At 41.2% G+C, this 17,913-nt stretch overlaps 1 protein-coding gene across 1 annotated transcript in view; it reads right to left on the bottom strand.

Moving 5' to 3' along the window:
* The window catches only part of LOC125245430, a 1,350,402-nt gene that overhangs the window by 1,116,229 nt on the left and 216,260 nt on the right, over positions 1 to 17,913 (bottom strand). Inside the window, 1 exon segment of the mRNA XM_048156021.1 lies at positions 12,782 to 14,268. Coding sequence (XP_048011978.1) covers positions 12,782 to 14,268 — 1,487 coding nt within the window.

Below are 17,913 nucleotides of genomic sequence, written 5' to 3'. Positions count from 1 at the left end.
CAGATCTAAAATGCCTCCATCCTTTTGCCCAAACTTGGTCAATGTAACCATGACAGTTACATTACTGCCAGCATCAATGCCTTTCAAAGATTGTTCAAGCAGCATGAACACAAAGCCCTAGTCTGCAAGCAGGACATTCATGCGGGCCAAATTTCCAAAATCTGTCTTCGCAATAGTAGGCCTTGCCATATTGCATGAGCAAAGCTCTTTCAGCCTCAAATTTTCAATCACACGGTTTAAAATCTCTGCTGATTTGACCTTTGCATATTCGACACAAGTGAACATGCTGTTTACAGGCAGACTTCGGTCAAATTCAAAAAGTACCCGCCGTCAATCTGACTAACATTCCAGCCACAGCAGTTGTGAAGTGCCCTAACCAAGTCAGAGCACTGACTCAATTTAATATGTTTTTTTAGGTAATGAAAGTGATTCTGCAAAATGTTACCCCTCAGTTCTGGGAGAGACATATAATGCAGCTCACCAACCACACCACCTATTTCACTTAACTCAATTACAACTCCATCAATATCATATGAGTACTTAAGGCACTCTGCATTAACAGCAGTTCGATGCACAGGCACATGCAAGTCATGATCCAGCAAAAAAATTATCCATACTTTCATATTTCAGAAATGAGGACACCAAATTGCAGGTGTTCTCCATCCCCACATCATTGAAATCCATAATTGACAGTCCAGTTCACAAAAATTCATAAAATATGCACAAAATAAGCACAAAATGCATTGCTGCTGCTTCTAGACTGTTTTGTACGGAAGTCCTAAAAGGCCATGGATTACAATTTTTTTTTTCTATCTTGTTATCTCATGATCACGACTTATTTTCTCGTGATCTCGAGATAACAAAAGTTCTTTTCTTGTGATCACGACTTAATTTTCTCATGATCTCATGATAACAAAAGTACGACGTAATTGAATTGTGAGAAAGTCTTGCGCCTTCCGAATGTTACTGGTGGCCTATATGCTGTACGTGTTTGCGTCTTTGAAATTTCATAAATTTATCAATTGCTCGCAGCAGAGATGGATTTTATCTCTGCATTGAGAGAGAGGGGTGTCCCAGAGGAGAACCTGACAAAAATGGAGGAAGATAAGGTATGTCAATTGCTAGATTAATATGATGTTTATTGTTCCTGTTTTATGGTTATTGAAATGTGCATCATGCTGCTCCATAGCACCTGTTTAAAGCTATTATTTTCACAGGAAATAAATGTAGATGCAGGAGCAAGTTAAATAATCTCATTTATTGAGCTTCACACACATATGGGTCAGAATATGTGGCAGACAGCAGGAGAGCGGTGACACAGGGACTTTGATGGGCCGTGGATCAGGTGGGTGAAGATCGTGCTGGAAGTCCAAGTGAGTGAAGATCGTGCTGGGGTCCGTGGATGTGAAGAGAGCCGTGAAGAATCCGATGAGGAACAACTGACAGGAACAAAACGCCACGAAGATTAAAGTGTGAATGAAACACAGGTTTAATTTTAGACACATGAAAGGCGGGATGAATTCTCCTGTACGCTGGAGGAAGTTTGAGACGGACTGCCACCGGACTAATGATTTTGGTGACAAGGAATGGGCCAATGAATTTAGGAGCAAGCTTATTAGAAACGGAGTGGAGCGGAATGTTCTTAGTAGAAAGCCACACTTTTTGACCCACGACGTAAACGGGAGGCTTCGACCGGTGGCGATCAGTCTTAGCCTTGGTGCGCACCCCCACCTGGAGAAGAGTCTCACGGGCTCTACTCCAAGTGTGGCGACACCTCTGGACAAAGGCGTGAGCGGAGGGGACCGCGACTTTGGATTCCAGACTGGGAAAAATAGGTGGCTGGTATCCTAAACCACATTCAAACGGTGAAAGGCCCGTGGAAGACACTGGTAACGAATTATGTGCGTACTCAACCATAGAGAGTTGTTGGCTCCAGGAGGAAGGATTCTTGGAAACCAAACATCGCAACATTCTTTCCAAATTTTGGTTGGCTCTCTCGGTTTGACCATTGGTCTGAAGATGAAACTCTGACGAAAGGCTAGCAGTCGCCCCCAGTAACTTACAAAATTCTTGCCAAAATTTGGACACAAATTGGGGCCCCCTGTCGGAAACCACATCCATCGGGATGCCATGTAACCGAAAGACGTGATCTACGACAGTTACTGCTGTCTCCTTAGCAGAGGGTAATTTAGGCAAAGGGATAAAATGAGCCGCCTTCGAGAACCGGTCCACTACGGTCAAAACAACCGTGTTCCCCTGGGAGGGTGGGAGGGCGGTGACAAAATCTAGTGCAATGTGGGACCAGGGTCTCGAAGGGACAGACAGCGGTTGGAGTAACCCATCTGGGGGTCGATTGGAAGTCTTACCAGTGGCACAATCCGAGCAAGCCAAAACAAAACTGCGAATGTCGCGAGCCATAGCAGGCCACCAGAATTGTTGCTTGACCAAAAAACTGGTTCGATTAACCCCTGGATGACAGGCCACGTTGGAACAATGCCCCCACTTGATAACATTGGACCTTAACTTCTCCGGCACAAACAATCGATTCGGAGGACACCCGGGCGGAGGCGTTACCCCTTCTAAGGCCGTCCTGACCTTCAATTAGACCTCCCACGTCAGAGTGGAGACCACTAATGTCTCGGGAAGAATACACTTGGGAGTAGACGGGCGTTCGGAAGGATCAAAAATACGAGATAAAGAATCGGGTTTGATGTTTTGGAACCCGGGCAGTACGAGAGAGAAAAATCAAAACGTCAGAAAAAAAGTGCCCACCGAGCCTGCCTGGAGTTAAGTCTTTTAGCACATGTGATATATTCCAAGTTCTTATGATCAGTCCAAACGATAAAAGGTACCCCCGAACCTTCCAACCAATGACGTTCTTCCAACGCTAACTTGACCGCCAGCAACTCTCTGTTACCAATGTCATAATTGCGCTCGGCTGGAGATAAACGATGGGAATAAAACGAGCAGGGATGCACCTTATCGTCTGTGGGAGAACGCTGAGAAAGAACTGCACCTACCCCACCTCTGACGCATCGACCTCCACCACGAACTGACGTGAGGGATCAGGGGCAATGAGAATGGGAGCTGAAACGAAGCGACCTTTCAGTTTAGTAAATGCAGTCTCAGCTGCATCGGACCACCTGAACGTCGTTCTGGGGAGGTCAAGGCGGTCAGAGGCGCGGCTAGTTGGCTGAAATTGCGAATGAAACGCCGGTAAAAATTGGCAAACCCCAGAAACCTCTGCAGGGCCTTGCGGGAATCTGGACTTGGCCAATCCACCACAGCCTTAACCTTGTCAGGATCCATGCGAATTCCCTCAGACGAGACGATGTACCCTAGGAAGGAAACAGACTGTGCATGAAAATCGCATTTCTCCACCTTGACAAAAAGCCCATTCTCTAGCAGTCGTTGAAGCACTCGTCTGACATGTTGAACATGCTCCTGGAGAGACGAAGAAAAAATCAATGTGTCGTCCAGGTAGACATATATGAACTGGTCAACAATATCTCTCAACACATCATTGACGAGTGCCTGGAAGACCGCCGGGGAGTTGGAAAGCCCGAAGGGCATGACCAAGTATTCAAAGTGCCCCCTAGGGGTGTTAAAGGCGGTCTTCCATTCATCCCCTTTCCTGATGCGAACCAAATGATAAGCGTTACGTAAATCCAATTTTGTGAAAATGGATGCTCCTTGCAACCTCTCGAAGGCTGAAGACATCAATGGCAAAGGATAGGTATTCTTTACTGTGATGTTAGTCAGTCCTCGGTACTCAATACAAGGTTGCAAGGAACCATCCTTCTTTCCGACAAAAAAGAACCCCGCCCCCGCTGGAGAAGAGGAATGACGGATGAACCCCGCTGCTAGAGAATCAGAAATATATTTCTCCATGGCCTCCCTCTCAGGAATAGAAAGAGAGTACAACTTGCCTTTAGGCGGAGACTTACCGGGCAGTAAATCTATAGCACTGTCATAGGGACGATGCGGAGGGAGAGAAGCAGCACGGGACTTACTGAACACTTCCTTCAGATTCAGGCACTCCGCGGGCACGTTTGACAGATCCGCTGCCTTCTCTTGTAACACAGAAACAGAAACAGACGGACAAGCAGATGTAAGACTGATATTGGACTATTTGGACCGAGAAAGGGCTACTCTTTGAGAAAACAAAGGAAATTAACATTTGAACTCTCTCTTGCAAAATTAGCATCCCCATCCGAGACGCAATCACACCTCAGCATTGCCTTAATCTACATTTCCCTTCCTTCACCCCCCTCTTCCCCCATCTCTTCTCTCTACATGCAGAGATGACCTGAAATTCACCCAAAATCTATATGGTTTAATGTGAACAGTTATCATGCAACATTAGACTCCAATCCAATCCATGAAGACTCCAATCCAGACGGAATCACACACGAGGAACACAGGGAACAAGACAAGGTACTCCAAACAACAATCTGACAAACACGAGACGAAAAACAAGGCATTAAATAGGCTGAGGTGATTGGAAACAGCTGCCGCTGATCAGACAATCAGCAGCGACGCCCACATGAAACAATCAACGTGACAGGACACACACACACACACAGACAACAGAGTGAGACAGCTGATCACCAACCGTGACAATTATAAGTCCTTTTTAGCAGACGAACACACAATGCATCCAGTAATGTCAGATTTGCTAAGCAATTACTTTTTTCAAGTCAAGTAATCTTCATATTGCCTAACGCTTTATAGAATAGGCCTACAGATTGTTTTAAAGCAGCTTTAAAGGAATAAGCAGAAAAATAATGATTCAAAGGTGCAAAGAGAATTATATTCAAAATTATATAATCAAAAGGACATATGAGTCATTTTTTAAAAAGCTATATGATTTTTCGACCACTAGATGTCGCTTCGGCCACACTAATCATACTAAGGATTAAGGATACAATTCAATTCAATTTTATTTGTATAATTTATTTGTATAGTGCTCTTCACGATACTTATCATTTCAAAGCAGCTTTACAGAAAATGCATGTTAACATTACAATTTAAAGAATGCAGTTAGCAAATAATGTAATAATTTAGGCAATTAATTTACAATCATTGTTTAACTGAAGGTAGAAGCAATGAGCTCCTGGAAAAATGAATTACATATTAACAATAATTAGGATATAGAAATTTTGGAATGTGCATATTGATCCAGATGATTCGTCTTCTGAAGTCCTCGCAGGAGTTGTCGCCGTCTCTTCATAGGTGTTGGTCATCTGAGGTCTTCTTAAGAGGCTGGATCCAAACTGAAGCTGATGAACTCTCTAGTCACCTCAGGATGGGCAAATGGAGAATAATTAGCATAGCTGCTGTTCATAACATCAAGCAAAGATAGTCATGTGCAATTGATCTGATATGAGATGCATTATGTGAACACTTGGCTAAAGAGATGCGTCTTTAATCTAGATTGAAACTGGGAGATCGAGTCTGAGCCTTGAACATTATCAGGAAGGCTATTCCAGAGTTTCGGAGCCAAATGTGAAAACGCTCTCCCTCCTTTAGTGGACTTAGATATCCTAGGGTTTTGTGATCTTAAAGAGCATGAAGGATTGTAGGGCAATAGAAGATCGGTTAAGTACACAGGAGATAAACCATTTAGAGCCTTATAGGTCATTAGCAATACTTTATAATCGATACAGAACTCAATAGGTAACCAGTGTAGAGATGATAAAATTGGTGATATATGATATTTTTTTTGACCTGGTAAGAACTCTAGCAGCTGCATTTTGTACTAATTGTAGCTTGTTTATTGAGGAAACAGGACAACCAGCTAATAATGCATTACAGTAATCTAACTTTTCTGCATCAGAAATAGATAACATATTCCATATCTTAGCAATGTTTCTGAGGTGGAAGAAGGCTGTTTTTGTAACAGACAAATAAACAAAATTGTGACGATCTGATAGGTATGACCTTAACCACCGTATTGCCTGGCCCTGAATACCAGTGTAATTTTGTAGTTGATCTAGGAGTATTTTATGATCTATAGTCTCGAACGCAGCACTGAGATCAAGTAACACTAGTATTGAGATACAGCCTTGGTCAGAAGCTAGAAGTCGTTTGTAATTTTAACGAGCGCAGTTTCTGTGCTATGATGAGATCTGAATCCTGACTGAAATTTTTTTTCAGGGTTTTTTTTTTTTGCAAGAAAGAGCATAACTGGGCGACACCACTTTTTCTAGTATTTTAGACATAAATGGAAGATTTGAAATGGGTCTGTAATTTGCTAATACATTTGGATCTAATTGTGGTTTCTTAATGAGAGGCTTAATAACTGCTAGCTTGAACGGCCTTGGGACGTGACCTAGAGATAAAGACGAGTTGATAATATTGAGAAGAGGCTCTTCTGCTACAGGTAACAATTCTCTCAGTAGTTTAGTGGGTATTGGATCTAATAAACATGTTGTTGGTTTAGATGCAGTGATAAGTTTATTTAGCTCTTCATGTCCTAAAGTTGTAAAGCACTGCAACTGTTCGTGAGGGGCGATAATTGAGGTTGAATCCTAAAACTCTGTTAAAGGTTGTACATTTACAATTGTATGTTCACCTAGGCAAAACAAGACTTTGCGATGTACAGAGGTGTAAGGCAGTCTTGAATCCGTGTTATGGGTTACAGCTGGCGGTGCAATCTGTCCCTGCAATCTTTTAGGGTCTTTATAGAACTCACATTTTTCTGCTTTGGCGTAGAGTTGGTACTGGATTAACCTCTGGAGAACCTGTCTGACCTGGGTTATACGTTCCTCCGTGTTATCCGAATAGATCAAGATATCATCAATGTATACGATCACAAATTTGTTCAGCATGTCTCTGAATATGTCATTAATAAAGGCTTGAAATACAGATGGGCTACTGACCAGGCCGAAGGGCATAACCAGATATTCATAGTGCCCAGTAGCCATAGAGAACACAGTTTTCCACTCATCACCCTCTCTGATGCGGATCAAGTATCTCAGGTTGAGATAACGGAAAGATGCGACCCTTGGATGGTGATGTTCCTGGAATAAGATCAATAGCACAGTCGTGCGGATGATGAGGAGTTAACTGGGACACACGTACCTTGCTGAAGACTACAACCAGATCTTGGTATTCGCTGGGGCGTTGTAAGCCAGGGGAAATTTCAGTTGCCGACTCAGAGGTGATTTCAGTGGGTTCGGTAGCCTGGATGGTTCTAATACAAAAAGGAGGTGAGTGAGGTAGACATTTGGATAAGCAATGTTTGTTCCAGTGGATGATTTGTCCTTCTCTCCAACAGATGTGTGGGTTGTGAGTGCGAAGCCACCGTAATCCCAGAATGATGGAGGAGGTGGATGTGGGCAGGACATGGAATTGGATGCGCTCTGTGTGAAAGATGCTGATCTGCATGGTTAAAGGTTGAGTGATGGCATTAATGCTTCTTGAGCCCAGTGGCCGCCCATCTATAGCTTCCACTGTGAGAGAAGAGAGACTTTCAATTAATGGGATTTTCTGCTGATCAACATAGCTCTGGAATATGAAGGTTCCCGCAGCCCCGAGTCCAGTAATGAAGAGGTCTCAAGATGAACGTCGTTAAACACTAGTTTGATGGGTACAGAAACACACATATCTGAGCAATAGTGGGATTTTGAATCGCTCACTGGACGGGGGCTTTCAGGGCGAGGACGCACCGGGCAGTTTCTCATATGACCAGGGTTGCCACAATACAGACACAGACGATGAGCTATGTGGCGACCTCTCTCCTCCTCAGACAGATGGTAAGTGTTGATTTGCATTGGTTAAATGGTCTCTAGGTCAGCCGCTGGAGGAGCGCGGGGGCTGCGTTTGGGAACAGCTTTACGGGCACGGATGAGGTTATTGATATGGATAGTGAGTTTGATAAATTTGTCCAGACTCTTCCCCTCATCTCGGCAGGCTAATTCAGTCTGTAACTCATGAGACAGTCCCTTTCCGAAACATACTTTGAGTGTGTCATTCACCCAGTTGGTCTGTGCTGCAAGTGTACGAAAAGCCAGAGCATATTCGGCCGCTGTCTTCCGTCCCTAAGTAAGTTCTATGAGGCCCCCTTGCCGTCACTGGGATGATCGAACACCTCTCTGAACCTCTGTAAAAAAAAAAAAAAACTCATACGAGGGAAAAGCAGATCCATCGACTCCCCACACTGCTGTAATCCAGTCAAGCGCTCTCCCCGTAAACAATGAACAAATTAGAGCGATCTTACCGGTGTCAGTACTAAACAAGGCAGGTTGTTGATTGATGAAGAGGGAACACTGGTGGATGAATCCCTTACATCTTGCTGGATCGCCGTCGAACATTTCAGGCAGAGAGAGGCGGGGATTAGTCATCGACGGCCTCCCTGCCACGTGTGCAATGGCAGCGGGCGGTGGAGACGCTGCAGGAGCGGTGAGCTGCAAGCCCTGGAGCGCTTTCACCAGTTCCTCCGTGAGATTAGTGAGACGGTTGAGCTGGTGCTGGTGAGCGGCCAGCTGACTGGCCTGGGCAGACATGTTGGCACACAGGTGAGAGAAAGTAGCTGGATCTGGGTTTGGCGAAGTCTTCTGTAATGAATCATCACTTAGGCTGGGATCCATTTGCATGCTTTTATTATAAACAGAGTGGTCGTACAGGCTGGGTCAAACAGGGGTGACAGAGGCAGACAGAATCGTGGTCAAATAACAGGCAGAAGGTCAGGACAGGCAGATATCACTCACAGAACAGTAACCAGGCAGGGATCAAAGGGCTGGCAGCAAGGATCAGGAAACAGGGTCAGAGGTAGTCTGATTGATTGCAACAGGCAATCAAACAGGAAAATAATGCTCAGAAATGTTCACCTAGGCAAAACAAGACTTTGCGATGTACAAAGGTGTAAGACAGTCTTTTATAGTCCAGATTATGGGTTACAGCTGGCGGTGCAATCAGTCCAAGATATGGGCTTGTGGGAAATGTAGTGCAAATGTGAAGTGTGTATGTGAGTATTCGGGTGATGGCTCCCTACGATGGTCAGAGGAGGGAACCACGGAGTTCGTCTCTGTGACAATAACATTTATATTTCCAATCCATTAAAGGATTATTAGGCTGCATAGATTAGGTCAGCCGGAACCGGGAACACTTCCTCTAACACCAGATGTACTCCTTACATCAGAAGAAGAATGGCATCTACGTTAATATTAGTCTCTCTCTTTATCCAGAGGTTTACCGTAGTCAACCAGATCCAGGCCGTTTTCGAGGACCTGCACCTGGACATAACCACAACGCAGCCCTGAACTATCAGCAGAGATTGAGTCAACTAGATCATCCACTGTGAAGGCCTCATCGACACGACAGCCAGTGGCACAGTTCCTCAACAAACCGTTCATAACGGTGTGATGAATACGATCCTCAACTGGATGGAACTGGATTAAATACTTTAAATGTTGCGATCCTATCGGATTTATGATAGTTACCTGAATCGTAACAAAGCACTTTTTGGCAGAGGAGAACTGGCCTCCCGACTAAGCCTGGTTTCTCCCAAGGTTTTTTTCTCAATTTTATCACCTGTTTGTCACCTGATGTCACCTGTTGGAATTTGGATTCCTTGCCGCTGTCGCCTTTGGTTTGCTTAGTTGGGGACACTTGACATTTGCTATTCTGGCCACGCCAGTTATCTCTGTATGTATATTTTAGGCAACAATAAAATTAAAATATTAATACTCATGCATGTGGTTCAGGCAACGCAGTCAATGATTATCTTCACTACATGTATATTTACAACCAAACAAACTAAACACCAGAATGGTATAAACCAGAACTATAAAACTTCCTCTTTTCATTTACATTTTTAAAATATTAAACATATGTGGTTCAGTCAATATGTGCATATAGTTTGCAATCATAAAACACAACTCTGTCTCATTTTGTTAAATGATCAATAACAGCCATTATAAAAATATAAGCAAAAGGTACATTTACATTTACAGGTATAAGAAGCTACAATAAACATTAAAGCGAACAGTTCAGTCAAACGTTCAAAGTCAGCACTCTAATAGACTACAACAGTAAAGTTAAATAGCCTAAATATATAAAGTTATGAAACTTTACCTTCAGCCAAAACGATTTTCCAGGGAACAGATTATAGATTAAAGAGACCAAAGATTTCCTGTTACAAAAGATGAATTATATCTAATGTTTAACCACTACAGAGTCAGCGGCAAACATCAGAAGGACTAGCCGAGGTAAGGCTTCTCTCGGCGGTGTACATGAGCGCTGAACGCCCAGTGATCATCTGGATCTCACAACTCCGACAACGTCACATCAAATTTTCAAAAAGGTTTATCAATAAACCACAGATTTGATCTTGGTGCTGTTGCTCTGTGTCTGCTGTTGAATTATCCAGGTTGTTGATGAGGAGCGACCCCTGATGTGATTGTGAAGGACTTACAGTGTACAGTAGTACATAGTAAAGTGCTATATAAATGCCTCATTCATTCGTTATCCATTTTTTGATATGCGTCCTTGTCTGTTCTTGTGAAACGTCATCAGCTGCTGCCCGAGTACTGATCCAATTCAAAGTTCACATCTAGCCAAGTACAGTTCAAATCCCTGAATGTGTTCTTGATCCGACTTTAATCGAAGATGCATCGAGAGGGTACTTGTGACAGCCAGGTATCCCAGAATGCCTCTCACATCAACCAGCAACAGTTAAACTACATGTCAAGACATAATAACATGGGGGACATTGGGGGGTATTTTTCCCAAAGTGAGCTGTCAGCTCCAGTCCACTACAATTTGGAGTGGTTAAGGCCCGGGTATATGTCATTTCCCACGTTCTGCTCCATCTCGTGCACAGTTGAGTGTCCAAGCCTTTCAAAGATAATTCTTTGCCTGTGAGCGCGGAAAGACAGCGCGCCATCAAGCCCCGGGTATACTTCACTTTCTGCACCTGGACGTGTCTCACGTGCAGTCGTGTCTGTGCATCTTTCAAAGTATACTAAACCACAGATGCACGTGGATCACCGAGTTCGACACATGCGCAATAAAAAATTTTCTATACTATTACCAGACATCATGTCATCAATGGGACATTTGCTGCCTGAACACCGTTTATCCCTTCACAGTGGCGTATAGCGGATTATTGTTATTATTACCGTAAAACTTCAAATAATAGCCGAGTCCCAAATAGACGCCTGTCTCTTTTAAACGCCTGGTGTGATGACAGGTTTGGGTAAATAAAGGCCGGTCTCAAATAGAGGCCTGGTCTGTTTTTTAGTATTGGGTTGTATTTGATCTTCTCAAACCCGTCAGATCTGTGTTTTGATTAGATTTCACGTGACAGACACAACAACAGTTCATGAACGACTCATCACTATGGCAACATAACAAAGAGGTTAACGAACTTTCTTTTAGTCTTCAGTTTTTCTTAATTCTCTCAATACCACCATGGAGACAAAAAGAAAAAAGTATGATTTGACATTTAAGCTGACAGTTGTCAAATTTGCCGAACAAAATTCGGGAGAAGCAGCGGCTTCAAGCGTAGGCTACTTCAAGCGTGGGAAAAGCTGGATACGGAGCGGCTGAAAAATTCCTTTAAGGTATGCTTGCGCGCGTGTGTGCGAGGGAGAAAGAGGAGATCATATATTTCATTAACTTCGGGATGTTATCCTTAGGTATGTGGCCTGACAGTAGCTTCTGATGGAAGTGAGGATCACCTTATCCATTGTTTCAAAGAGGGAGAGCCGTGCGCATCTGGGCGAGAGCTGTTAGTGCAAGCAAGGCAGGCAGAGTTAGCGGAGGCTGGAGAGGGAGAAGTGGAGGAGAGCGACGTGGAGGAGGAATTCGCCAATGAACTTGTAATTGAGGATTGCGGGGATGATGATAGTGATGAATAGAGTAATTTTCTATCACATGATTGCAGTTGTTTTACAGGGTAGCCTTCATTCTTTCTTGTTGATATGTTTCGGGCAACAAGTTCATATGCTCGATGGATTTTAGCGGTAACTTATATTGTTCTGCCCATTGCTGTCACATCGTTTCGTTTTTTATGCTGCCAATAATCTAAGACATTTCTTACACTAAATTATTTGTTAAACACATTCGTTTAGGGGTAACTTGTATTGTTCTGCCCATTGCGGTCACATCGTTTCGTTTTTTATGTTTTTTTTTTTATGCTGCCAATAGCCAAAGACATTTCTTACATTAAATGATTTGTTAAACACATTCAAATTAATTATAAATAAAACGTAATATAATGTGGTAACCTCCTACTGTCATGCTTGAACATCTCAACACTAAATTAAAGGCCTATCTCTTATAGACGCCTGTCTCAAATACAAGCCGGTGCAGTTCGGCGATTTGGGTAAATAGAAGCCCGGGCTATTATTTGAAGTTTTACGGTATGCTACTTTTATTATTAAATTAATACTGTAATTCATTTAAACGACGCACTGCGAGCATAATAAAAGATTAGTTCGATGGTATACTCCTCATTTAAAAAAACAACTTGTTTAACCATATAACACTCTTATCAGTCCCGCTAACGGACCACTGGGTCGTTAAAGGGTTAAACTTGTTTGCTTAAAATTTTTGTGAATAATTTGCTGATGCAGGTACAAAAATATGTTTAGTAACTGCAAAAAAATATAAATAAATAAAACTTGTCGCCCATGGTGCCAACTATAGCTGGAGAGGAGAGATTTGGCTGTGGCTAACTTACACAAAAGAGATTTTTTTGTTCAGCACATAAAAATGAACTACTTCATTTCACACTGTGGTGATGTGGTTTCTCCACTGCATGGATCTTCATGTGTATCTTCAGGTGACTTTTAAAAGAGAAACTCTTTCCACACTGATCACATGTGTGCTGCTTCTCTCTGCTGTGGATCCTCTCATGTGTTTTCAGAGATGATGACTTATTGAATCTCTTGTCACAGTGTGAACACTTGTAAGGTTTTTCTCCAGTGTGGATCCTCTCATGTGTTTTTAGATTTGATGACCGACTGAATGTCTTGTCACAGTGTGAACACTTGTAAGGTTTTTCTCCAGTGTGGATCTTCTCATGCCGTTTCAGAGTTGATGACTGATTGAATCTCTTGTCACAGTGTGAACACTTGTAATGTTTTTCTCCAGTGTGGATCCTCTCATGTGTTTTCAGATATGATGAATCACTGAATCTCATGCCACACTGTGAACACTTGTAAGGTTTTTCTCCAGTGTGGATCCTCTTGTGTGTTTTCAGATTTACTGACTGAGTGAATCTCTTGTCACACTGTGAACACTTGTAAGGTTTTTCTCCAGTGTGGATCTTCTCATGTGTTTTCAGATTTACTGACTGAGTGAATCTCTTGTCACAGCGTGAACACTTGTAAGGTTTTTCTCCAGTGTGGATCTTCTCATGTGTTTTCAGAGATGATGACATATTGAATCTCTTGTCACACTGTGAACACTTGTAAGGTTTTTCTCCAGTGTGGATCATCTCATGTGTTTTCAGAGATAATGACATATTGAATCTCATGCCACACTGTGAACACATGTGAGGTTTTTCTCCAGTGTGGATCCTCCCATGTGTTTTCAGATGTGATGAATCACTGAATCTCTTGTCACAGTGTGAACACTTGTAAGGTTTTTCTCCAGTGTGGATCTTCTCATGTGTTTTCAGAGCTGATGACTTATTGAATCTCTTGTCACACTGTGAACACTTGTAAGGTTTTTCTCCAGTGTGGATCATCTCATGTGTTTTCAGATGTGCTAACTGACTGAATCTCTTGTCACAATGTGAACACTTGTAAGGTTTTTCTCCAGTGTGGATCATCTCATGTGTTTTTAGATTTGATAACTGACTAAATCTCTTGTCACACTGTGAACACTTGTAAGGTTTTTCTCCAGTGTGAATTCTCTGGTGCTGTTTTAAAGTTTTTACTGTAGTAAAAGTTTTCTCACACTCAAAGCACACATACTCTCTCATACCAGTATGAATTTTCTCATGTGCATGTAAACTACACAGCAGTAAAAAACTCTTTCCACACACAGAACATGAATGTGGCTTCTCCTTTGTATGAACTCTCTGGTGTGACTTCAGGTCTGATGACCTAATAAATGTTTTGTCACATTGATCACATGTGAACGGTCTCTCTCCAGTGTGGATCCTCATGTGTGCTTTAAGGTTTGCTGATTGACTGAAACTCTTCCCACATTGATCACATGTGAACGGCTTCTCTCCTGTATGAACTCTCATGTGAAAATCAAGACTTTGTTTGGTTGAGAAACTCTTTCCACACTGACTGCAGGTTGTAGATTTCTTGGCTCTTCTTTTCTTTAAAAATGTCTTTTTAATCTTTGAGTGAGTCAAAGGTTTTTCTCCAGGTTTGTCATGATGTTCCTCTTCCACTTCACTCAGTTCTTCACTCTCCTCCTTCACTTCCATCGGGTCTGAAATGAAAGAAAAAAAGTCATTTCATTTTCAGTAAATCAAAATAATTTAAATCAGTTGCATATGTCCCTGAAACTTTAACATTAATCTTCCAATCATAAAGGACCAGCTGTTGTTCCAACGACAGAATCCAGTGGTCTAGTGAAGGTATAATGTGTGTACGTATTTTCAGCGCTCCTGTGAAGTTCACTTAATTTTAGAATTTAGTCTCAATTTTACTTTAGCTGCTCGTTTAATCTGACTCCAATTTCAAATGTTTTTACATCAAGATTTACTGAATTAAGACAATCAGCACTGAATGGACGTCTTCTGGCTACAGAATTTCCCAAATAGCTGCTCTGCCACCTTAAATAATTCTTAATAATTTATAAATAATATTAAGAAAATAAAGAAAACATTGCTCTGAAATATTTTCAATCAATGACAAAATGATCTAATGTGATATTAACAGCCATATTTTGACATTTGATATTTAATTTATTTTCCTAAAAACTGTGTAATTATTAAGGGTCGTTCACAGCAGACTTCTCCTTCCACTGACTTCCTTTCATGAACATGGGAATGTGGGACACCAGAAACACAAGATCAAGTGAAGTTTGCAGTAAAGTGGAGTAGATTGTATATTTTAAAATTTTGGAGTTATTATTATTCATTATTCGTATGTTTTTAAAAATATATCACGTCATATCTTGACGTTTCAGCTTCTGTAGAAAGTTCACATGCTCAAAGTTTAGACTGATTTGTTTCAATATAATGGACTAAAATAATGGACAAAATATCTTAATAGAACATGATCTTTACTTAATATTGCATAATTTTGACATACATACATCATACAGTGTATTGTTGGCTATTGCTACAAATATACCCGTGCGACTTATGACTGGTTTTGTGGTTTGGGGTCACATTTAATGGAAACACTGAATTTTAAAGTTGTCTTACGGTGTGGAACGGTAGCCTGACTACGTCAGACTTCCTACTTCCGCTCAATTTCATTTCGCTTCTGTACTCAGTCTGATACAGCGTCAGAGCTTTCTGTTTGCCACCGGTCTGGAAACAGCCGGGCCAATCAACGAACAGAGGGCGGGCTGAGAGCCGTGACGTAGATGCTAAGCGCCGAGTTTTACATTGTAGGTTAGAGAAATCGAAAACCGAAACGACCGCGGAAATGGGAAACGAGACACGGGATGCAAACTTCGGGATGCATTAACTTCGCATAATCTGCAAAAGTCGTTTACAGCCATGTTCACTCCGGTATTTCGCTCGCATCATCATGTGTTTACAACAGGTTTACAGTGGAAGTTCAATCATAGATTTGAGTTCGATGCATGATGTCTGTGCTTCGATGCGGCTGTACAGGCGCATAACATACGTCATAACTAAACGTATCTGACTGGCTTACGGGTAACCAATGATTTTAAACTTCAGACAAGCGCCCCCTAGCGAGAGAGAAAACACTTCTCTATTATGCCATTCCAGACTCTGTCTACGAAGCAAAGTGAAGTAGCAGAGTCTGGTATTACCAGGCTAGTGGAACGGCATGAGGGTAAGTAATAAATGACAGAATTTTGATTTTTGGGTGAACTAACCCTTTAATTACAAGTAACCAGCCCTAAATCAAACCCTAACTCTTGCTTTACAGTAAGTCCACTTAAATTAAACGACTGAGTGAATTCAGACACTGAGTGCGGCAGAAGGAAGGGCTGCTGATTTCACAGAGTTTGTGCTGCTGTTTATTAATCATTTGATTCATTCAGCATCTGCAAACCTTAATTAAACCATTTCATGATCAAGGAATTTATACCTGAATGATATTATACTGGAATGAATGGATTCTGTAATATTATCTGTAGGATTATACTTCAGTATATTCACTATTTATGTAGAGCTGAACATTTTAATAATGATTGAATGACTGAGTTCAGCTGTGAGAAAAAAACCAACCTGTTTGTTCCTCAGTTTCTTCATGTTTCACACTGAATGTTTCTTCAATCTTTATTTCTTCAGTCTCCTCTTTATTAAACTCAATCTTCATGTTTTCAGTTTCCTCTTTAATAAACTCCATCTGTAAGTACAGAATAATTAACAGAGTTAAAAGTCTTCAATGACCTGTTAGACTAAAAAAAACCCACTCAAAACTAACACTACAAATTAATAAACTTCATATTTCAGGCATTTATGATCCTCATATGGTATTTAATGAATTATAGATTATATTTAAATGATTACACTTTGATGAAAACATGATTAATTAGTTTGTTAATGTTTGTTGTTCTCGTTCATGTTCACTGTTCGAACAGCACGAGTCGTGATTCTCTGAATCAATTCTCAAAGTGTTTGATTCAATTGACTCGGAGTTGAAAAGTTCAGTTTCTCCATCATTACTCCCAGAGACTGAACTCGTGTTCATGATAAACTTATTTATGATTTATAGAGAGAAATGAGACGCAGGTTTACTGTTTCTCATCAGTGGATATGAGTTTTACTCACACAAATATCCTTCATTACAGTTAGATAAAGAATCACAATGTTACATTAAATAGTAAATAAACTCATTTCACATCGCTTTAAAAACGGTAACGACTATAAATCATTGAACTGTTCCTATCGATTAAAACAGCTTAAATTCTTAAAACAAACCTTTATTCAGCAGAATCACAGATGCAGGAGCGCGGCTCAGTCTTATGACGTCATGTCGGCATTCCAAAATAAAAGTCCTGTTCAGACACAGCATTGTCTACAATCACAGAAGTGCATAGAAATCCAACTATTTTACCAGATAATTTTTGTATATTAAAATTAAAACAGTGACAAATATAGTACAAACGATGTTTAAAAAAATATTTGTTAAAATAACAGTGGCGCTATATACTATTTTTTTGTCAGCTGTTACAGAAACATTTTTACAAAAAATCTTCTAATTTAACCTTGAGATTTGAAGTATTAGATAGTATTAGATAGTTATTAATAGAATAATGAGACACAAACCTTTACATTCAATCGCGTTTGGCCCCATTTATTTTTGATCACAGTAATACATGTTTACTTCAGATTTCATTAGATAGAATATAAGCCGGGGCGTACGCAGGGTTTCATAATTACCCTGGTCAGAAAATGTTGTTTGTTTGGATACAAACAGGATAGCAACTAGCTTTAAAACCATGTCAATAAATACAGTGGTGTGAAAAAGTGATGTTTTATTTTTTTGCATGTTTGTCACTCTTTGTTTAAGATCATCAAACAAATTTAAATATTAATCAAAGATAACACAAGTAAACACAACATGCAGTTATTAAATGAAGGTTTTTATTATAAAGGGAAAATAAAATCCAAACCCACATGGCCCTGTGCAGAGTCCTGCAACGGGTCGGGTATCCGCGGGTACCCGCGGGTACCCGCATAAAAGTGGCTAAAACGGGTGGATTGTGACATTCCTAAAATTCACGGGCGGGGATGCGGGCGGATAATTAACTCCTTGCGGGCGGGTAGTAGCGCGGATGAAAAATATG

The sequence above is a fragment of the Megalobrama amblycephala genome, linkage group LG1, assembly GCF_018812025.1.
Source record: "Megalobrama amblycephala isolate DHTTF-2021 linkage group LG1, ASM1881202v1, whole genome shotgun sequence".
NCBI lineage: Eukaryota > Metazoa > Chordata > Actinopteri > Cypriniformes > Xenocyprididae > Megalobrama > Megalobrama amblycephala.
The sequence above is the reverse complement of the archived record's forward strand: the minus strand, read 5'-3'. Positions and strand labels throughout refer to the sequence as shown.